This window comes from Ictalurus furcatus, chromosome 17 (assembly GCF_023375685.1).
Source record: "Ictalurus furcatus strain D&B chromosome 17, Billie_1.0, whole genome shotgun sequence".
Taxonomy (NCBI): domain Eukaryota; kingdom Metazoa; phylum Chordata; class Actinopteri; order Siluriformes; family Ictaluridae; genus Ictalurus; species Ictalurus furcatus.
Window position 1 is genome coordinate 26,035,937 of NC_071271.1, and position 23,513 is coordinate 26,059,449.

A 23,513-nucleotide genomic window follows, 5' to 3' on the forward strand; every position below is an offset into this window, starting at 1 on the left:
TATGACTTTGGACAAGGTTATGTACTCATAGGTACAAGTTATGGTGTGCATAGACGAATTGAGCTATACATTTATTAGTCACCGCTGTGGGAATGTTGACTAGTCAGGTGGTGGAAAAACTGTGAAGCAGATGTTAAAGAAAGCAGCTAAATGCTCTTTCATCTTAAGCAAGATGAAACCAATCCTACAGTCAACTGTACTCTGTGTGAAACCACACTGAGGAATTATTATTATTTAAATTATCTTTGGATAATATCTTTGTCTTTAACTTTATCAGAAGGTTACGAGATCAAATCCCAATACCACCAAGCTGCCACTGTTGGGTGCTTGAGCTAAACCACTGCTCATTTATATTGTAGCTTGTCATGATGGTAAGTCACTTTGAATAAAAGTCTCACCCAATAAGCGCAATAAGCTTCTACACTGCGCACTCTCAGTTCAAGAATCAGCAATTTCCACAAGATGAATGATTGCATTTTAAGAGCTGGGAATTTTTTTATTTTTTTTTGCAGGTTTATTTCCTAAGGAACATTGCAACTGAAATTGAAATGTAATATATCCAGTGTATGGCGGCTAATTGAAGTGCAGCTTGATGCAGTCTTTGATAAAACTTTCAGGTTTACAGTGGAAAAAATAACTTGTTGATTTTTTAAATACTGGTTGATTATTTACAAAAAAAAGTATTTTTGAATTGACTCAAATATTAAAATTTAAAAATAAACATTTTCAACTGATGAAATTAAGTTAGTCATGTTTTAATGGGGGTGAAATTAGATATATATTTTTACTAATCTAGCAATCCATTAGATGATTTAAATTTTTAAAACAACTATACCGGTTAGGCTGAAAACATCATTTAGTCTCTGGAAGTTTGCTGGTCATATATGCATGACTAATGCTACGAAGATTGAAAATGAATTAATCAGAAGTAAATAACAGTAATGACTGAAACCCCAGGGAATAATTACTTATCTAAGACTTTTTTCCCTTTTTGTAAACAACAACCAATAATTTCCTAAGGACAGAACAAAAACATCAAAAAACTGTGGTAATCAACTCTCCAAGATTCCACTGATTAACATATTTCCTCAAGGAAATCTTAGGTCTGTTTAAGATCACTTAAAGTGAGACAAGTAGATAATGTTTACTTGTTTTTCAAATTCCATGCAAATATAGGAAAGTTTCCGACCAAATAAAATGAATGCAGTGATTAACGCAGCTAACGAGACACGGCTGGAACACTATTAATGACTAGTTGAGTAGGCGGAGACTCCAGATACAATTAGGAGAAAGACACAATAAAAGGCCACTGTTGCTGACTGTCTTAATATTGGTGTGTGCAGTTTGGGAGCAATGGCAAATACAAGGGTAAGTTTAGCACTTGTGGGGCTTTTTCTGGTCTTCAACTATGTGAGCAGTACACCTGCATCCCCACAAGCTGTGAAAATGCCACCTCAAGCTCCTCAGCTTCCTGGGAAACCCACTTTACAGCCACAGGTGCCTGGCCAGGTTGCAAAATGCCAAGTGCAAGATTATGAAAGGGTTCCTTGTGGAGAACCTGGCATCAACGGTGATCAGTGCACCAGTATAAACTGCTGTTTTGATGGCCAACAGTGCTATTATGGGAAAATGGGTAAGATTGGAGTTCTAGCTGACTTTTGATTCGTGGTAAAAATGATTAACTGACTCCTTTCTCTTTTGGTATTGCCAGTGACTGTCCAGTGTACCCTTGATGGCCAGTTTGTGCTGGTGGTGGCCAGAGATGCAACAGTTCCCAGGATAAGCTTGGAGTCCATCAGCATGTTGGGAGGAAACACTGGACCCTGTAGTCCTGTTGACTCGAATACAGCCTTTGCTATATACCAGTTTCCTGTAACCGCTTGTGGGACGACCATGATGGTTTGTTTAACTGTTCCCGAATAGATGGTGCTCAGTCTTAAGATATTTAGAAAGTGTGAGCTCTGCTATTCCACTCCATCCAGGTACAAGGTGGCTATGTGGCCTATGAAAACAAGATGCTCTCTTCCTATGAAGTTGGAGTTGGACCCCGAGGTGCAATCACCAGAGACACTCACTATGAGTAAGTTAAATAAAACTTCTGGGGGTGGATTCTTTAAGGCTTTTACTGATCTACTGTGTTTCCTTTGTAGGCTTTACTTCCAGTGTAAATATTCAGGTGTTAGCTTAGCCACTCTGGCTATTGACCCTTCAGCCAATGCTGATCCTCCTTCCATTGTTGCTTCTGGACCACTCCAAGTAGAACTAAGACTAGGAAATGGTCACTGTGTTGCAAAGGGGTGTGTGGAAGGTGAGAAACTTCTGTCTGGATATTAGCATGCAGTCTGACTTGTCAGTGGTTTGAACAGGATTTGATTTCCCCCTCTGCCACCCAACAGATGAAGTAGCCTATACCTCGTACTACAGTGCTGCTGACTACCCTGTGACTAAGGTTCTAAGGGAACCAGTGTATGTTGAAGTGCGCATTGTGGGAAGAACTGATCCAAATATTGTCCTGGCTTTGGGAGGCTGTTGGGCGACTGCTTCCCCTAACCCCTACAGCCTTCCCCAGTGGGACCTTCTGGTGAATGGGTAAGCTCTTCACAGGTCTTCTGCTTGTGTAAACCCGTGACTGTATTGAACAGGAAGTGACGACCTTGTGTAATCCAAAGGTGTCCCTATAAGGATGACCGCTATTTGACCAAGCTGATGCCAGTTAATGGGATGTCTGGACTTGCATACCCTACCCATTACAGACGCTTTGTCCTGAAGATGTTCACATTCGTGGATCCAGACTCTATGGCTCCAATGCATGAGACGGTAAAGGCTTGAATTCTCTTTATGCTTCTGTACATGAAATGGGTTTGACTGCTTTTTGTCTTTCCTCAGCTCTACATCCACTGCAGTACAGCTGTATGTCTTCCAACTGCCCGAGATTCCTGTGAACCGACATGTGCCAGAAGAAGTAGGTAGACTACCTTAACACTATCTGTTTCTTCATTTGACTGGCTTCTGGACATGGTTCTCTTATTCTTCCTCAGGAAGAGATGTTGCAGCAGATGGGAGCTCTCCAAGCACATCAGGCATAGTGTCGAGTGGAGAAGTTATCTTTACCCAAGTTTAGGATGAATCTGTTAAATAAAGGTGTTTTTGCTCTGCAATTACATGACTTATCTTTCTCTACAATGTGTCCAGGTTGTCTAGTTTGGAAATGGGTAGAAGTGTTCACTTATTACTTTCTGACCTAGTGCCTTTCTGCATAGTTTCTTGAAATCAGTGCTACTTTTGATGCTATACCTGTCTTCTAAACCAGTGGTAACTGACCTTGTACCTGGAGCTCTTCCTTCCTGAAGACTTTTGCTCAAACCACAACTGTGCCCACCTGACCATCTAATCATTGCCTTACATTCAACAAGAACATTAGACTTTTGGTTGAAGATAAATGCTGAATCAAAGTTTAGGCAATTAAATGCCACTTATTTCTGGTTGCCACTAACTAGGTAATGTGATGAATCGCACCTCATCATGAACACAGAAGTAAAAGGGCCAGGGTCTGTACTCAATGCCAGAATATTCTGAGGTCCCCTACTCTTTATGAAGACAGTCAAGAGGAACCCCCAGTGAACCCAGTGGACTAGAGATTGCAGGGTGTTACGAGATGTGATCTGCCAAAATCACGTCTAATTAAAAGACTAATGCACAAAGTGAACAGCCAAGTGTGGTTCATTGTTTCTTTATCTCCTGTAATTGAAAGACTTTTGTATTTATTACCTTATCATTCAACAATAAATGGCTATCATCACCAGGCAAATACTTTGCTTAATGTTAGACAGTGCTTCAGCAGTTCAGTTTCAAGCCTGGCCTTATGTTCACCTTTTTTCCCTCCATTTGAAGTTGTAGAAGGTCCATCTCCAGGTCACTTTTTCTAATTTGCATTTGAAGATGAACCTTATACAGCTCCTTTTCAGGCAGCTAGGAAGACAATGATAATTCAATATGATATCATAAATGTCTGTAATATATACACAGACCAATTGTTTTTAATCAGGACAACTTCAAACTCCTCTGTACAGAAAAAAATACTCCTCTGCATAGGAATCCCCAGCCATAATTTTTAAAGGGAAAATGACAATGTTTTAATGATCACATCTTTTTAAAAAAAAGAAAAGGGGAATGTATTATGTTATACCTCTGTGGGGGTCCCAGCATCTTCATTTTGTACCTTTGTCACAGCAGAGCTGGTCTCTTCATCTTCATCCTACAGTACAAATTATTAATGATGTTTGGTCTAGCAAACAGAAGCAACACCTGAAGACAATAATCACTTTCACCTGAGGCAGGACGTGCTGTTGCAGGAGGGTTTATTAATACGATGTGTCCATCAGCAACAGTAAGAATATTAAATCAGATGCTCAATGTGTATTCTCAAACCAATACAACTAATATACAAAGACATAAGGAACATCTAGTAGGGGCACTACAATTAAGATTACAGTCCACACCATATGCAGTAAAATAAAATAAACATGCATAATACACAAGTGAAACATTGCCAATAAAGAGTTATTTTAAAATTCCTTTTTTAGACCCTGGAAGTGTTTGTCGTCTTGCTTAATTAAGGATAGATCACTTAAAGCACTGGAAACTTAAAAATATATATTTTTTAAAGTCTATGTACTAATATGCTGCATATACATTTTACCAAGCCACTTATATCATGGGAGATAACTGACTCTGATGAACTGCCCCCTGGAACTACCCCCTGGATTAAGGGATAGTGGCAGCTCCTCAGCCGGAGTGAGAGAAGGTGCTGGTGGTCCCCCAGCCATTTTACGGGCCTCCGCCTTCTTCCTGTGGATATATAGAACAGAGAGAAAAGTTATCATAGAAGTTTGGGCCAATTAGTTAGGTTAGAATTTAGGAAGTTTATGAAATATGATCTCACGGGTCTTATAGGATCAATGTTTAATTTTGCATCATAATGAAAGGAAACTTTTCAGATATTTATGAACTTATAAACTCACACTTACTCAATGCGTTACTTTTTTCCAAACCAACTCTCTGTTTGATGCAGCAGTTACTTATTGTTGTTGTTATAAATGGATTATATTCCTCATAAGCATGCATTAAAACCTTTATTTCTGCTTGGCTAAAGTATGCAGCTCACCTTTTCTCACCCTGGGTTTCCATGGTGACTCCTGAAATCGGTGATCCAGTGACGTTATCTTTATATATTCACCGTACACGCACATTAACTCTGAGTTACCAATAGGAGGTTGATTGAACTTACTCCTCACAGGTGTTCTGGAACTGAAAATCCCAGCATTGTTTGGATTAATCAACCTAGAGTTCAGGGTTTATGTAACGTTAAGTTAACCTTGCTTTCTGGAATACCCTCCTGAATGCAGTCCTTACTAGAACCAGAAGATATGACCACATCACCCCTATCTTATCCACACTGCACTGGCTCCCAGTACAACGCTGCAATGATTAATAACATTACAAAATGACCTACAAGCCACTGAATAATTTCACGTCACAGTACTTGAGCAGGGGTCAGAATTTTGTCTTACAAAGCCCTCCAGCTAAAAAGCAGTCTTCCATTTAATATTTAGGATTTAGACCAAGTCTCAATCTTAGTCCTAGCTATATTAGCCTGTTTTCTTTGCTAATGCCAGAGTAGATTAGCATTGATTCCAGTATCAGCTAATACAAATTAGCTAGGGAGTGAGTCAAATTCTAGCTAATGGTAAACATTGGTTACTTACATGATACTGTATTTTACTTGGACTGATTAATTCATTAACAAACTATGAAGCGTTACTCCTGCATACGACCACCAACAACAATTATAATAGTTTTAGATAAGTAATATTCACTTTTCACATGAAAACATAATGGACTTAATTCCCTTGGTTAAAAACATTTACGTTTACATTTTTAATATTTGAGTACATTTACAATGAAAGGTACACCAATTTTTTTTTTTCTTCTTTAATTGAGTACACATTTTGGCTGGACAGTTCCATTTTTTACTTCCACTTTTGACATGTTACTGTATCTATCCTTTCACTTAAACATAACTTCTCAGTATTTTTTCGACCCCTTGGATTCCTGGGATTGGTTCATTGCCTCTATGTACTGGTTATATTTTATTATGAAGCTTCAGATTTAATTCCTCATGATTATATTTTGTACTGCATGCTTAATTCTCCGTGCTGGCAGTTGAGTTATTGGTAGGTTGTAGTTTTACGTCTCAAAAGCAAGTAGCTTTTAAGCAAGACCCCTAACCGTTTGAACATTTTACTTGAAAATGTAATTTCTATCTGCCAGCCGTAAGACTGCCCACATGGCTAGGCTTCTTTTATAAAAACGAATAAAGGTTAAATAAAATAAAACAACAGTGTAGGAGGAGGTGTTAGATGTTTTTCCCCCTATAGATAAATAGAAATAAAGACAGGGGAGGAGGAAGAATATGAAATGGGGGCAGGATGTCCTGTTCTTTATCGGTTTGAGGTGTTGGTGTGATTCATTATTTCCAAACACTGTGGTTGTGATAAAGATGGTGATGATGATAGGAATAGAGATGTAAAAAACCACAGTGGAAAAGAGACCAGAGTTCTGTTCAGATTCAGATCCTCCTACGCTAGTGCTGACTGCTAATGTGTATAACAGCATGCTTTTATGTGGTCAAAGCCATGTCAGCAGTTTTTTTTAAAAGGCTGTTAATCTCCATACAATGGCACAAGAGCCAGATGAAAAACACTAGCAAGGCTTCATGACATTCACCAGCATAATAACTGAGCTTGGACTTTTTATTATTATTACTATTATTAAACAGAAATGCACTGATGAGTTCCTGTTATCTGCTTCCATTACACAGTTTAACAAACACACTCTGAGCAGAATTCCTCCCGGAAACAAGAACACAGAGCTTATTTGGTCTTAGAGGAAAGTCTCTTTATCTTTTATTTTATGAGTTAATCATAAAGTAATATCACCAAAAGAAATTCTGGACATTTGAGCAATGCTGACATTTAGTTAAGCAGCAATATACAGTATTGCTCAAATGTATAAAGACACTTCTGTTCTATTAACCTTTCAATATCAATGGATATTTGAGACGCTGAACACACATATGTACTCATGAGAGTTCTTACGAGAGAAACGGTTAACCTTTAAATAACTGCACGGCTGATTCACCAATTGCTCCGTTTTTGCAACCTGGAACTCATATCTAACCTAAACTGGGACGACGGTGTGACACTCTCACAGTGTTGTTTTCTCATTTATTTACTTTTATCATGTATGTAATTATTTACCACAAAGACAGATATTGGTATTCATTCATTTGCTTGCTTGTTTATTTACTTACTTATTTCTTTAATGAATGTACACTTTGGCTATTTGAAAACTGTTCAGAAGAAGACAGTTGTGGAAGGTGTAGGCGTTTGGGGGCTGAACAGAAACTAAACAGTCAAGGAGTGAAATGAGGCCGGTGACCTGATGTCTGCATTGTAAGGGTTAAATTAGTTGACACGGGTTTAATAAATCATACACAGGACACTCCAAGGTGCGTATGATAGTTTTATTTATATGATATGGTGTTTTAGCTATAATACAAATAAATGTGAACAGAAAAAAATGAACAGAGAAGTGAAAGAGTGAAATGGATGGTACTGTGGATGGCATTTACATTTACAGCATTGTATTAGTACTGCTGAAGTTAAAGTGTGAAGTGCTGTGTGTGTGTGTGTGTGTGTGTGTGTGTGTGTGTGTGTGCTCACAGCATTTTGATCAGTATGAAAGACAAAACTGTATAGACAGATAATTTTATTAAAATAAACCAGGTTTTAGTTGAAGTGTTCAAAGAAGCATTCTGATGGGTATCTTAAAGGTGTTAAGATGTATTGGGTGGAGTTTTGGTTATGATGTAATGTATGGGGTGGAGTTTTGGTTATGTAATGTATGGGGTGGTGTTTTGGTTATGATGTAATGTATTGGGTGGAGTTTTGGTTATGATGTAATGTATGGGGTGGAGTTTTGGTTATGTAATGTATGGGGTGGTGTTTTGGTTATGATGTAATGTATTGGGTGGAGTTTTGGTTATAATGTAATGTATGGGGTGGTGTTTTGGTTATGATGTAATGTATTGGGCGGAGTTTTGTTTATGATGTAATGTGGGTGGAGTTTTGGTTATGATGTTATGTATTGGGTGGAGTTTTGGTTATGATGTAATGTATGGGGTGGAGTTTTGGTTATGATGTAATGTATGGGGTGGAGTTTTGGTTATGATGTAATGTATGGGGTGGTGTTTTGGTTATGATGTAATGTATTGGGTGGAGTTTTGGTTATAATGTAATGTATGGGGTGGTGTTTTGGTTATGATGTAATGTATTGGGTGGAGTTTTGGTTATGATGTAATGTATGGGGTGGAGTTTTGGTTATGTAATGTATGGGGTGGTGTTTTGGTTATGATGTAATGTATTGGGTGGAGTTTTGGTTATAATGTAATGTATGGGGTGGTGTTTTGGTTATGATGTAATGTATTGGGCGGAGTTTTGTTTATGATGTAATGTGGGTGGAGTTTTGGTTATGATGTTATGTATTGGGTGGAGTTTTGGTTATGATGTAATGTATGGGGTGGAGTTTTGGTTATGATGTAATGTATTGGGTGGAGTTTTGGTTATGATGTAATGTATGGGGTGGAGTTTTGGTTATGTAATGTATGGGGTGGTGTTTTGGTTATGATGTAATGTATGGGGTGGAGTTTTGGTTATAATGTAATGTATGGGGTGGAGTTTTGGTTATGATGTAATGTATTGGGTGGAGTTTTGGTTATGATGTAATGTATGGGGTGGAGTTTTGGTTATGTAATGTATGGGGTGGTGTTTTGGTTATGATGTAATGTATTGGGTGGAGTTTTGGTTATGATGTAATGTATGGGGTGGAGTTTTGGTTATGTAATGTATGGGGTGGTGTTTTGGTTATGATGTAATGTATTGGGTGGAGTTTTGGTTATAATGTAATGTATGGGGTGGTGTTTTGGTTATGATGTAATGTATTGGGCGGAGTTTTGTTTATGATGTAATGTGGGTGGAGTTTTGGTTATGATGTTATGTATTGGGTGGAGTTTTGGTTATGATGTAATGTATGGGGTGGAGTTTTGGTTATGATGTAATGTATGGGGTGGAGTTTTGGTTATGATGTAATGTATGGGGTGGTGTTTTGGTTATGATGTAATGTATTGGGTGGAGTTTTGGTTATAATGTAATGTATGGGGTGGTGTTTTGGTTATGATGTAATGTATTGGGTGGAGTTTTGGTTATGATGTAATGTATGGGGTGGAGTTTTGGTTATGTAATGTATGGGGTGGTGTTTTGGTTATGATGTAATGTATTGGGTGGAGTTTTGGTTATAATGTAATGTATGGGGTGGTGTTTTGGTTATGATGTAATGTATTGGGCGGAGTTTTGTTTATGATGTAATGTGGGTGGAGTTTTGGTTATGATGTTATGTATTGGGTGGAGTTTTGGTTATGATGTAATGTATGGGGTGGAGTTTTGGTTATGATGTAATGTATTGGGTGGAGTTTTGGTTATGATGTAATGTATGGGGTGGAGTTTTGGTTATGTAATGTATGGGGTGGTGTTTTGGTTATGATGTAATGTATGGGGTGGAGTTTTGGTTATAATGTAATGTATGGGGTGGAGTTTTGGTTATGATGTAATGTATTGGGTGGAGTTTTGGTTATGATGTAATGTATGGGGTGGAGTTTTGGTTATGATGTAATGTATTGGGTGGAGTTTTGGTTATGATGTAATGTATGGGGTGGAGTTTTGGTTATGTAATGTATGGGGTGGTGTTTTGGTTATGATGTAATGTATGGGGTGGAGTTTTGGTTATGATGTAATGTATGGGGTGGAGTTTTGGTTATGTAATGTATGGGGTGGTGTTTTGGTTATAATGTAATGTATGGGGTGGAGTTTTGGTTATGATGTATGGGGTGGTGTTTTGGTTATGATGTTAAGTATTGGGTGGAGTTTTGGTTATGATGTAATGTATGGGGTGGTGTTTTGGTTATGATGTAATGTATGGGGTGGTGTTTTGGTTATGATGTATGGGGTGGTGTTTTGGTTATGATGTTAAGTATTGGGTGGAGTTTTGGTTATGATGTTATGTATGGGGTGGAGTTTTGGTTATGATGTAATGTGGGTGGAGTTTTGGTTATGATGTAATGTGGGTGGAGTTTTGGTTATGATGTTATGTATGGGGTGGAGTTTTGGTTATGGTGTATGAGCAGAGGTTTTAGTCATGACTTCATACATTGGGATAGGTTTTGGCTATGATGTATTAGGAGGCACTCACTTAGAGTACTAGATCAGGAAAATAATAAATCATTTGCATTATATTGTAACTGAAAGTAAAAATAACGCGGATGCGACATGCTATGAATCTTTACTTAGCGGTTTGTGATTTCAAATTGGCTACCAGTTTATGCAGAAAGAAACAATGCATATATTCATATTTAAACTAATGAGATATACATCAAATGCATGGAAAAAAATCGGCTTTAGAAATGCAAAAATAAATAGTTAGGCATTAAATAATGATGAGCGTTATGGTTTAGAAATCACGGCCCCTGAGCAATAAAAGTGCAAATGTATTCAATGTACACTGCTTGACATTCATCGGCGGAGAAATAGGCATGTATATTAGTGTGTGTTTGTGTGTGTGTGTGTGTGCGTGTGTGTGTGTAGGTGGAAGTGTTATTGCATGTGCTGTGGAAGATGTGAAGAACAAGAGAGGGAGCAGAATATAAAGAATGAAGAATATAATAAAATTAATTGTTTGTAGTGTACATGATGGCGATGAACTCTCACCTGCAGCTTCTACACACTTTACAGCAGTGAATTGTTCTTCTCTAATGCATTATACAAAATGAATAAAACAGATCAACTGAAACACATTTAGTATTATATAAATGTATCCATATGCTTATGCATATCTATATGCATTTATTTACCTGTACATATATATATAAAGATAGATAGATAGATATAGATATACATGCATATACATACACACATCTGTTGTACGCTGTATGTATGTATAAATGTAAATACGTATCTATGTGTATACGTTTATGTGTCTATGCACTTCTACATGTCTATAAGCACTGCATGTGTCTATTAAAAAATATTTACAAATATATTGTATGTTTCTGTGTCTAATCAGATGGTGTTTGTGTGTGTGTGTGCGCGTGTGTGCGTTAGTGTTGGTGGTTGCAGACTTTATTTTTTAATGCATGTTACAGTGGGGGAAGGGTGTGTGTGTGTGTGTGTGTGTGTGTGTGTGTGTGTGTGTGATGCGGAATGTGTGTATTTGTGTGTGTGTGTATGTGTGTGTGTGATGCGGAATGTGTGAGTGTGTGTGTGTATATGTGTATGTATGTATGTGTGTGTATGTGTGTGAGAGTGTGTGTGATGGGAATGTGTGCGTGTGTGTGAGGGGGAATGTGTGTGTGTGTGTGTGATGGGGAATGTGTGTGTGTTATGGGGAAGGTGTGTGTGTATGTGTGTGTCTGTGTGTGTGTGATGGGGAATGTGTGTGTGTGTGTGTGTGTGTGTGAGGGGGAATGTGTGTGTGTGTATATGTGTGTACGTGTATGTGTGTGTGTATGTGTGTGAGGGAGAATGTGTGTGTGTGTGTGTGTGTGAGGGGGGATGTGTTTGTATGTGTGTGTGTGTGTGTGATGGGGAATGTGTGTGTGTGTGTGTGTGTGTGTGTGAGGGGGAATGTGTGTGTGTGTATATGTGTGTATATGTGTGTGTGTGTGTATGTGTGTGAGGGGGAATGTGTGTGTGTGTGTGTGTGAAGGGGGATGTGTGTGTATGTATGTGTGTGTGTGTGTGTGTGTGTGAGGGGGGATGTGTATGTATGTGTGTGTGTGTGTGTGAGGGAGATATTTAAATGTATATAAATGACTGCTGAGGGGGAGGGGACACTGTAACCACAGTGAAACTACGATCCTCAGGATTGTAACTGAAGATCTGAGATGTTCAACCCCAGATTCTTAGATTCAGACTGAAGATCATAAATATTGACCCCCCCACCCCCCACCCCCCACCCTGTATTAACTGCAACGTGTATTATGAATGTTCTCCATTCCCTCAGCTACACTCTTCCATTTTCTACATTTTGTTTTTAGACAAGATTTTAGAATGGCTTCCGAAACAGAACCCCAGTTGACTGCAGTGGGGGTGACATCCTGTCTGCCTGATTGTTGATTATAACCCCTTCTGATTTCTCTGTTTGATTTTTTTTAAGAACATTATTATTTTGAATCTATCAGATCAAATTCAATTTGGAGTTTGATTTAAGATGCAGAGCTTTCCGGCCTGTCACATGGTGTAAGATTAAAACACCGCCCCGAGCTGGAAGAATGTCACGGCTCCTTTATTTTACTCTGGAGAGGGACTCGGATTTCTACTTTTTTTTTTTTTTTTAATTAAGCTTTACAGAATGTATTCAGAGATCATATTCATGGATCTCAGTTATATTGCAGTCTTAATGATGTGTTGCGTGTTGTTAAGTGTTCAATTTAATATATATATTTTTTACTTGCACACTGAATAAATATTAGATTAGATTAGATTAATGTGCTCGTTCTAATTTTTTTCTATAGTAATATATTTTTGTATATTATACAGAATAGTGTGGGTTCTTTTTCAAATGAACATTAAGAAAATATTTAAATTGAATAATGTCCAGTGAGAAATGAATATGGTTGTCATGCAGCGATTGTTCTTTGAAGTGTGTAGGAAAGTGTAAAAACTGAATAGGTTCAAAATGTCATCAATATACCAGGATATTATTTCGGTGGAATTCGGGTGGGGGCAGCTAGAGAGAGAGAGATCAGGGGGATGTCCTGCTGAAATTCCATTAATAATGCTTACCTGTTTATAGATTATTTTATCTGTATTACTATTTTGTCATCTGTTAGAGTGGTTATAAGGTGTGTATGGTGTCTGGATGGCTGCTGGGGTCGGGTCAGGTTTGTTTATTTGAATCATAAAGATATACAAACACACAAACACACACACACACACACACACAGGCATACAAAGGAATAGGGCTCTCATTCTCTCTCTCTCTCTCTCACACACACACACACACACACACACCAATTACACACAAAATGAGCCATTTAGCATGCCACACACACACACAAAAAAAATGAACACACACACACACACACACACAGACACACACAAAATGTTCGAGTGCCTAAACACATTGACACAGTGAGATTGATTCAGGCTCCTCAGACAGGCACATCATCATTAAATTAAATAATGTCACAAAGAGCCGCGGAAAAATAGATTCTCAGCGGCATCACTCATCGTCTTTCACCATCTCTCACCGTTTCATTACATTTCTTCCTCTCTCCTCTTCCTCAGCGAACCGAAATCCTCACAATGACAGGGGATTTCTCTGAGGACTCTGTCATATCTCTCCAACAAGACTCCATCATTCACTAATATGGAGTCATGAGTCCAAAACAGCATGTTCTGATTGGCTGAAAGCACTACAGTCAATAATATGATCTAAATATAAATATAAATATGTAGTATCGCAGTATATTAACTGAATAATTACTCGTGCACCTTACCTTCATCGCATCCTGTAGGTTCCATACGTTCCTCATGATAATCTCCCATCCTGAATCCTTTCAAGTTCCTCCATGGAAGTGTGTGGTGTGATGAAGCGGTGTTTCCACTTTACCGTTGATTATTTTCCGATAACAGCGCGCGCACACACACACACACACACACACACACACACACACCCCCGACCGCCCCCCAGGTGTTTTATTCCTATTCCTCTTATACCGCAGCAATTAACCATCAATGACAACGCACACCTTGTTGCTTTTGAGTTGTAACCTAGAAACCGCAAAGAATAGCGTAAACTTAAAACTTAAAGTTACAGCTTCACCTCTGATGGTTACAAAGTGCTGACACTGGAGACTCCTTCCATAAACGTTACATAAACACATTTCTCCTTACAGAAAACTTCACCACATCAATAATCATTTTTTTAGCGAAGTGTCTGTCGTACATGTCCCCGTGAATGAGGTGTTATTATATAAACGACAACGTATTAGCATAGAATGAGGGCGTTAATATAAACCTGCAATTCGCCGCTGCGCCACATTCAGAGGTGCTGTTCTAGAAAACTAATCAACACCTTCTGACCAATCAGAATGCACAATTATACAAACAATAACAAAGACATGATTATTTGGACAGACTGCAGGGTTTTAGGGTTCTATAGGGTTCTGCAGGGCTCTGTAAGACCCTTTAAAGGTTCCCCCAGAGGGACGGATTATTTTAGGTTACTAAAGGAACCATTTTTCTACTGAAAATTGTACTAATATGGCTTATTCCACAGTGAGTTCTGGATTGTGATTGGTCAGAAGGTGTTGATTAGTTTTCTAGAACAGCAGTTCTGACAGTAGCTCAGGTTTATATTAATGCGCTCACTCTAATACGTTATCGTTTCTATAGCAACAGCTCGTTCACAGGGACGTGTACATGGATGCTGGACATTAATGGATTTTTAACGACCAAATTTTGTGTGAGCAGATTTTTTTTTTAACACACATGGAAGGAGTCTCCAGTGTCAGCGCTTTGTAACAGTCAGAGGTAAAATATTTTGGTTTTCGAGAGAGGGCTGGTTAGGGAAGGACTGTTTATAGCTGCTGTAAGGTAAGTGAGAAACAGGAAGAAAGGTAACGGAGACAACGTTGTAATCTGCGACTGTCACTGAAGAATTTCTGCGCGGAATTAACTCTGATGTTGAAGAGCAGATCTGAGAATAAGAGGAGAACTCGGGTCATTCAAGAAGAGCCTTGTTTTCTCCTGAGCGTCCTCCTGAAGACGATCTGATCTGATCTGATCTAATCTGATCTGTACGTTATGGCCCAGGCTGAGGAGCTGAAACGACTGAGAGCGTTGCCATGGCAGCATGCTTTTTTTTTTTTACATCCTGAGAGTATAATCACTATAGTTTCAATGATATACAATAATAAAAAAAAAACGATTATAATAAGTGGAGGAGACGTGGAGATATTTGCTTTGGAATGGTGTTTCCATGGAAACTGAAATAATAATCTGCAGTGATTGATGTTTTCTTTTTGCTAGCCCCCCCCTTCCTCTCTTTTATGCGGCTGCATGTTTTTTTCCCTCCCCCTCCGCAGCTTTATATACTTTATTAGTCTGTCAGAATAGTTTATGAGATGTTGCGAAAGGAAATAACCGAGTTCTCTCGTTTAATAACACACCACCATTTTTCCCCCCTCTTTACACACTCTCGGGGTATAGAACAAACACCGCCGGCTCTATTAAACCCATTTTCTAGGTGCATTGTGGGTAAACAGTTTTACTGTTTATTAGTATCCCAAGCACACCTGAATGTCAGACAGAACGACTCGCAACTATTCATTTATCACGCATTGATAAATATTTGACACCCCACTTTCTCAGAGACGCACGACGTAAATGTCAGTTATTTTTGCACTAATGGAAAGAAAACAGAGCGCGACGCTGAAATGATCTGATCTGTATGTGCAGCGTGTCACTAATGAAGAATCCTGTATCTGTGTGTGTGTGTGTGTGTGTGTGTGTGTGTGTGTGTGTGTGTGTGTGTGTGTGTGAGAGAGAGAGATGAGATGAGATGGAGAAGAAGGCAGATGGGCTCTTAAGAAGATCTCCATGATAGGGAAAAAAAGAGACAAAACTTGGCACTGTAGAAGAAGAGCTGGACCGCTACCATGGAGCCTATAGAGTCTGAATTTATGTTTTATTCCAGCACGCGGTGACGTTTTTAGTAATGAACACCTCAGTGTCACGCTGTTACAGGAAAATAATCAACTACAGGACAGACTGATAAAGCTACCACACCAAAGATTATTTTCCTCTAACAGCCCATCCTCAACGATTACAATACCTTCATTAATTCATTAATGAAGCAAGGCCTACTTTTTATCCATTTAAAGTTACATTCAATGTTCAAAAGGTTAGTTCCAGTTCTCGCTTACGTTATAGCAGCTTTAAACAATCGTTCCTTCACCATCCCCCTCTTTCTTTCTCTCTCTTGACGTTAACAAGACAAAAAAAAAAACAACACAGCTTCTTACATCATGTTACCTCAGAAAAGTGTAAACTCCTGTACACTTAAATTCACAGCTTTACGTCTGACAATGGAGACTCCTTCCATAAATGTGAAATAAATAAACGTCTCCTTAAAGGTGCAGTTTTATCCATTTAAAACATTAGAGAAACCGTGCTTCATGTTTCCATGCAGTGGGTTTGGCTAGTTTTGTTAATTTCAGACTTCTGGTTTATTTTTCTGGCCCTGAAATTAGCTCCGCCTCCAGCTACATGGTAACAGGTGAAACCAAGCGAGCGCTCATTTAAAGTGTGCGTACTGTGTGTACGGGGTGAGCCCTGCAAGGTGAAAATGAATGAATTATCTCCACGTGCTGGAAAGAAACTTCACGCTAAACTTTCATTTGAGTTCCGTCTCTACTTTGCCCTCTATAGTCGCGAAGGCACCGCTCTTCATCTACTGTTCCAAATCTGGGTTTTATTCATGTATGACCCCGATTCCAAAAAAAGGGGCGCTGTGTAAAATGTAAATAAAAAGAGAATGCAATGATTTTCAAATCTCATAAACCCCGTATGTTATTCACAATAGAACTTAGAAAACATATCACATGTTTAAACTGAGGAAATGTACCGTTTTAAGGGGAAAAAATAAGGTAATTTTGAATTTGATGGCTGCAACACGTCTCAAAAAAGTTGGGACGGGGCAACAAAAGGCTGGAGCAAAAAAAGAAAGAGCTGGAGGTTAATTGGGAACAGGTCAGTGAGACGATCGGGTATAAAAAGAGGATCTTAGAGAGGCGGTGTATTTCAGAAGTAAAGATGGGCAGAGGTTCACCAATCTGTGAAAAACTGTGTCTACAATTTATGGAACAATTTCAGAATTGTTCCTCAACGTAAAATTGCGAAAACTACGAATATCTCATCATAATACACAGTACATAATATCATCAAAAGATTCAAAGAATCTGGAGAGATCTCTGCACGCACGAGACAAGGGTGAAAATCGACATTGCCCGTGAGCTTTTTTGAGACGTGTTGCGGCCATAGTATTGAAAATTACCTTATTTTCCCCTTAAAACACTACAATTCCTCAGTTTAAACATGTGATATGTTTTCTGTGTTCCATTGTGAATAACATATGGGTTTATGAGATTTGCAAATCATTGCATTCTGTACTTATTTACATTTTACACAGCGTCCCAACTTTTTTGGAATTGGGGTTGTAGGTCTTCTTCGTCATCTTTAAGAGATAAACTGCCTCCTTCTCCATCTCAGAACCCCCCCCCCCCCCCCCCAAACACACACACACACACACACACACAGGATTGTTCATTAGTGTACTAGTGTCTCTTGTGTGAAACTGTTGGAACAGCGTCTGGTCTGTAATGACTTTGTTGCTGATCAAATAAAAATATCGGTGATGAACAGAATCTCAACATCTCCTTGTATTACAAACAGATTGTAGCTTGAAGGTTGGCTTTGAACTTACATATATGTATATATAAATAAATATATAGTGCACTATACACTTGAATATGAAGAACTTCATTTTTAGAAGTTACTTACAAAAACTTCTTGTTTGGCATTAAACAGAAAAGACAAGTTTCCTTACAATGTCTTACATCATTAAACTGAGTAAGACCAGACTGTTCATAGTGATGTGAGTGATATAAGCAGACATTTAGAGCCTCCGACCACCAGGGGGCCTCGTAAGAATGCAGGAATTGTGTTTTTTAATTGTGGATATAGAGTGTATACAGTAATAATAGGGTCAGAATCAGCCCTGGTGATAGAAACGGTTTGAGTCCCACAGAAGAAAATGCCGGGCCAATCAGATTCCTACGCTAGTTATTGATAATTAGCCGTTTTTTTTCCGTGTTGTTTGAAAGCCGATGTTTTTACATATTTACACCATTATTATTTTTTATCAGGTTTTAACATCCACTAATCATAATCACAAGACAAATTATTAAAAGTCCGTTAAACTCATTTCTGTTCATTAGTATTTTACACATTTTGTAGCTACTTTTTAGCTAGTTATTATTGAAATAAGTCAAATTATCTGCCAAAAGAACGAGAATAATTATAAACATAAAATTTGTAATAAAAGTAATTTTATAGTATTAGATGAATTTGATACATTTGTTTGTGTATTTATATAAAACTAAGATCCAGCAGGAAAAAAGAAAAAGAAATTTGTGCAATAATAAAAACTGAAGGAAATACCGAACCTGATTTGGTACTAAATAATACAAATACAGTTTTAAATACTAACATTATGTTTTTATAATCTTTTATTTTAAACATTAAAGCTTGTGATTATGCATACAAAATGATGTTTAAAAAGTACGCGGTCATCCTAAACGCGTTCATGTGTCTGAAGCCTCTTTCATTTTGTCTGAAGTTAATGTAGCTAATAAGTAAAGAAAGTCTGACACCCAAACTTGTTTTTCCTGAAAAAACACATAAATTCATAATCTTGCTTCGAACGATGATCTTAATCCTCATAAAGTCATTTTATAATCAACATTGTGTAAAATATCAGCAGTGGTTTTGTTTCTAAGCGCTTATCGCACTTCTGAGTGGAGCTTTATTTCACCCGCTACAGCGTTCCTCTTCTGAGCTTTGGGAAAGGGCGGAGCCTAGAGGGGGGTGGAGTCATGCTTCTATTATTTACAACTACAACTCATTTTTCATTTGACGTTCATGTCGAAAGAACTTGACTAATAAATACACAACGATGTGCAAAAGCGGGAAAAGTAACCTCAGTAACCATTATTGGATACGTTTTTTTTTTTTAAAAACCTGCAGTAAGATGTCTGGAAAATGAAATGTTTTGTAAATTATTATTAAATCATTTCCCTTTATGTCTTTCTGTTAATTTATACACAAATCTTTCCCTTTCTTCTTCATCCTCGTCTCCTTTCCTCTTTCGGTAAAAGGTTGTTTTTATCCGCAGTCGAGACGCGCTGAGATTGAAAATGCGTCAGGACTCATTTCAGACGGCCGGCGTGATGAACGACAGACAGACGGAGTGTAATAAATAACATTTGGTCAGTAATTAAAATCGTTTAAATTCATTAATTACAGCACTCGCTCCTGTTTCATCTGGCCAGCTGTGTATCAGCACATACAGCACGTGTATTTACCGTTTCATTCATATCACGCGCTTTTACTCAGGGTTAGAGTGTGAAACACTGAAGCTATGATGCTAACCTTGCTAACAAGTAAAGGAAGTACATAGCTGCCACTTTAGCCTCGTGTAAACTGCGTGTCTGAGCCCTCATCCACACGATATATATATCTTATATAAAAACGTTGTTTTCCCCTTGCATTTTACTGTACACATGAAATCTGTGTTTTTAAACTTTTTAAAACTCTATTTTCACTTTTTTGTGTGGAAGAGGAAAAGAAACCTCAGCGATTTAAGTACCTACGCATTAAGCTTCTGAATATACGCAGTAATGCAGTATGATGGGATGCTAATATTGGAATATACATATATATATATATATAAAACTATATTTAACTTAACAGTCATTTCTGGTAAAATGCTAAATAGTGCTGGATATTAATCAGTAAACTTAGTTGCTTTTGCAATTTTTTTTTTTTTTAACCTTTTCCAGTATTTAAGGCTAGCAAGTGGAAAATGCTAGCTAGCTAGCTACTATCCATCCATCCATCCATCCATCTTCTATACCGCGTTATCCTTTTCAGGGTCGCGGGGGAACCTGGAGCCTATCCCAGGGAGCATGGGGCACAAGGCGGGGTACACCCTGGACAGGGTGCCAATCCATCGCAGGGCACAATCACATACACACTCACACACCCATTCATACACTACGGACACTTTAGACACGCCAATCAGACTACCATGCATGTGTTTGGACTGGGGGAGGAAACCGGAGTACCTGGAGGAAGCCCCCGCAGCACGGGGAGAACATGCAAACTCCGCACACACAGGGCCACGGTGGGAATCAAACCCCCGACCCTGGAGGTGTGAGGCGAGCTAGCTACTAGCTGGAAGATATTGCTAGAGAAACGCTATGTGTTATTATTAGTTACATAACTTCGCTAACTGTGGACTTCTCCTGATTAAATGTCCGTATTAGGCGTCACATTTACCAAAGAGCAAATTCAGAACGTTTATTCCTCTCACCTCTCAGAAGGTTTTTGCCTCTCACAGTTAGCTAGCTGTTAGCATGTTCATGTTTCATGGCTCATACAGCAAGTTTCAAAATCTTACAGAAGTGTCTTGAGAAAAAATCTTTTGGTTTGCCTACCATGTCCTGTTTTCATTAACTCCACCCTGGCTACGCCCCTTATCAACATCCTCACCTGTGTGTGGTCATGAGGCAGGTGTGTGTGTGTGTGTGTGAGAGAGAGAGAGACTCAGCTTAGAGATTTCCCTTTACTTAATTCAATTCAAACACTTTTACATATCTTCATGGATCGCTCACGTCTGGTGGAATTTTTTACGATGCAGATCCCTTCCTCCTGATCAAGCTTGGAATCTTGGAAAGCTGGAATATCCTACAGAACTTCCCACATACTGTAGGAACAGTGCAGTGGAAAACCCTTGAGCTCGAGATCTCAGGTAGGACTTTCTCACATCTCCTTGTATTTATTTTGCGTACGTTGCTGGATCTTTAAAAATAATCTTCCTTTTAAAAGGATCTAAATGTTCAGAAATGATCATAAGAAATGATTGTTACGCAAAAAATCGTCATACGGTTACACTGGGTTTTGATGCTGATGAATGTATTTGAATATGAATTTGCATATTTGAGTTATAAACTCGTCACATTAAATGAAATTCCCTGTTTTCTGTGGTGTAATTACTACATGTACATATTTCTCTTCGTTTTAGACTCAATGAGGGTAAGATCTGCCTTTAAAAACAAATAATTAAAAAACATATCATTCTATAATTTTACATATAATTCAAGATTTTCTGTAAATTAGGTCAAAGATGAAGCATCTGTGGTTCCCAGAATAAAAGTAAACGCTTTCTACTCAAACAACACCCTGCTGAAAAAAACATTAGAAAATATCACAGAAATTCTAATGGTTTCCACTACAAATACCATTACAAACCATCAGCTGTTAACCATTAAAACCATTACCATTATCGCTCCTATTGCCACCAATAGAAGGCAACAAATTACCAAAAGGACCATTACAGTTTCCATAAAAACCAATACAATTCACCATTAAAACCATTACAATGGTATTCTGTGATGGTTTCTGTTGTTTTTTCAGCAGGGCATGTTTTCTACAGTGATGTTAAACACTCGATGCCCAGTGTAATTATTTCAATAATGTTCTAGCTAGTTAAGCTATGCTAACATTAGCTTGTTGGGAGTCATTAACTAGCTAACAGCCTGCATTAGCTGTGTTATAGGAATGTAGCTATTTCAGTAGAACTTTAAAAAAAAATTAAGATGCTCTTACCTCATTACGGTTCATCTTCATAGATGCTAGCATGAGAAGTGACTGTGATCGGCTAGCGCTGGTTTTATTTTACAAATTACTTGTTTGTTTTTTTTTACATGTTTACCACTGACACAACTAATATGAAAATGTTCGATATCTAAGGAACGTATTGTTAACTAAGCTGAAGCGAACACTACTTCCGATATCATCAGTATCTAAACAAACGATGTTGCGTTAGCTAGCTTAGCAAATGCTGTTCAGATAGCTTGTTCGCTAGCTTGCTAGGTTCGTTCCCTAGCTAGCTCGTGTTTCTACATGTAACGGGTATGGAAAACATTCCATAAATTTAACGTGTAGAATTACACAAAAAGGAGATTGGTACCTGGTGTAACTGTTTGTGTGAGTGCTTTCCCTTTTGGATGTCATTGATTTGTGCAATTTCCTGTTTTGGCTCCTCCTCTTCCCTTTCGTGTTATGGTTAAATGGGAGAGGAAGGATTTTATTTAGCTCTGATTAATCTAATTTCATCTTTATTTAAATCATCATTTATATACTTATGTTCTCATTTTAATTTGTGTGTATATTGCTATTTATCTGTGTGATTATTTTTGTTGTTTTACTCTTCTTTTGAGTGATTTTTTTGTGTTTTGTTTCAACATGTGCTCCCCCCGGCCTTTCGTGTTATGGTTGAATGGGAGAGGAGAGAGAGAGGAGAGAGGAGAGAATAAATGAGAAGTCGACCCAGTTGCCGTCCGCCTTTTCCTTTGGATAAAATTAAACACAACGCAGACTACAACCAGTTACACAGACGCACAGTTATCTAGCTAGATTATTTAAGATGACCTTTACACTCTGTCCTGAGTGTCACTTGTAGTCTGTAGCAGAGCTTAGATACATTTAACACGAATAAGACAACATCGTGAACATGGTGAACATGCCGTAAAACAATCACAAGCTCTTGCTAGCGCTAGTCTAGATCAGTCTGGTAAATAATTTGGGATAAATTGGGTCATCTGTCTCCGCTGTCTCAGAAATCGCTGCTAAATATTCAGCGTCTGAAGAGTAGACTTTCAGCAGGCTTTATTTTGATTGGCTTTCCAAATTGAATGATTTAAAATTCGCACATTTTTATTGGCTGATAGTTTTCTAAGCTTAAATGCATTCATTTTTTTCATACTCTGTAACAGTGATAAAAAAAAATGTAGTGAAGTTGATGTTATATATATTTCTTAAAAATAGCTCAAGTACCGTTATTTTAAAAAAAATTATACTCCAAAATTCACCTTTACAGTGAACCATGTACTCAAGTACTGTAATGAGAGTACGCGTAGTTCGGTACTCTCCACCCTGTCTGCTAAATTTCTAACTGATGTAGTCACATGACCATTTAAGGTCATGTGGCTAAATACATTCAAATACGTTTCTCTTAAATCCGTCTGTAAGCCGACCCTCTCTGTGGACACTGGTTACGAATCAGACTCTTTATTATTAATCTTTTTGTATCGTATTGTGTTTTTATGCATTTACGGGTACAGTGGAAATGCCCCACTTCTCTACACCTTCCTTTAAGAGCTCGTATGAATCACAGGCGTTATTAGCAGAGCTGTGTAAGAGAAAACAGGATATTGCGCTTGCTATCACTTCTGTGCGTTCATGATAACACACAACATTAAACACAACTGCTTTAAATGCAAAACACACCAGAAATGACATCTTTTTTCTTCCCCCCGCCCCTCCCCCCCCGCCCCCCCCTTCCATCGGGAAACCGTGTAGCTGTAACACGTCTATAATAAAAACACAATGAAAGAGTGGCTACATAAAAACCTGGCCCGAGCCACTTCATGTGAATGTAATATGTTTAAAATGAAGCAGAAGGAAAAAAAAAAAAAAACATCAGAGGTGTAA

At 38.2% G+C, this 23,513-nt stretch overlaps 1 protein-coding gene across 1 annotated transcript; it reads left to right on the top strand.

Annotated features, from left to right (window-relative positions):
• Positions 1-322: 322 nt before the first annotated feature.
• On the top strand, positions 323-3,198 carry LOC128621222 (zona pellucida sperm-binding protein 4). Its single transcript, XM_053646829.1, has 8 exons — positions 323-1,633; positions 1,712-1,899; positions 1,983-2,080; positions 2,151-2,308; positions 2,397-2,589; positions 2,670-2,817; positions 2,887-2,962; positions 3,039-3,198. Exons 1-8 carry the CDS (start codon positions 1,354-1,356, stop codon positions 3,119-3,121), a joined length of 1,224 nt encoding a protein of 407 aa, XP_053502804.1. The 5' UTR covers positions 323-1,353; the 3' UTR covers positions 3,122-3,198.
• The last annotated feature ends 20,315 nt before the right edge of the window (positions 3,199-23,513 follow it).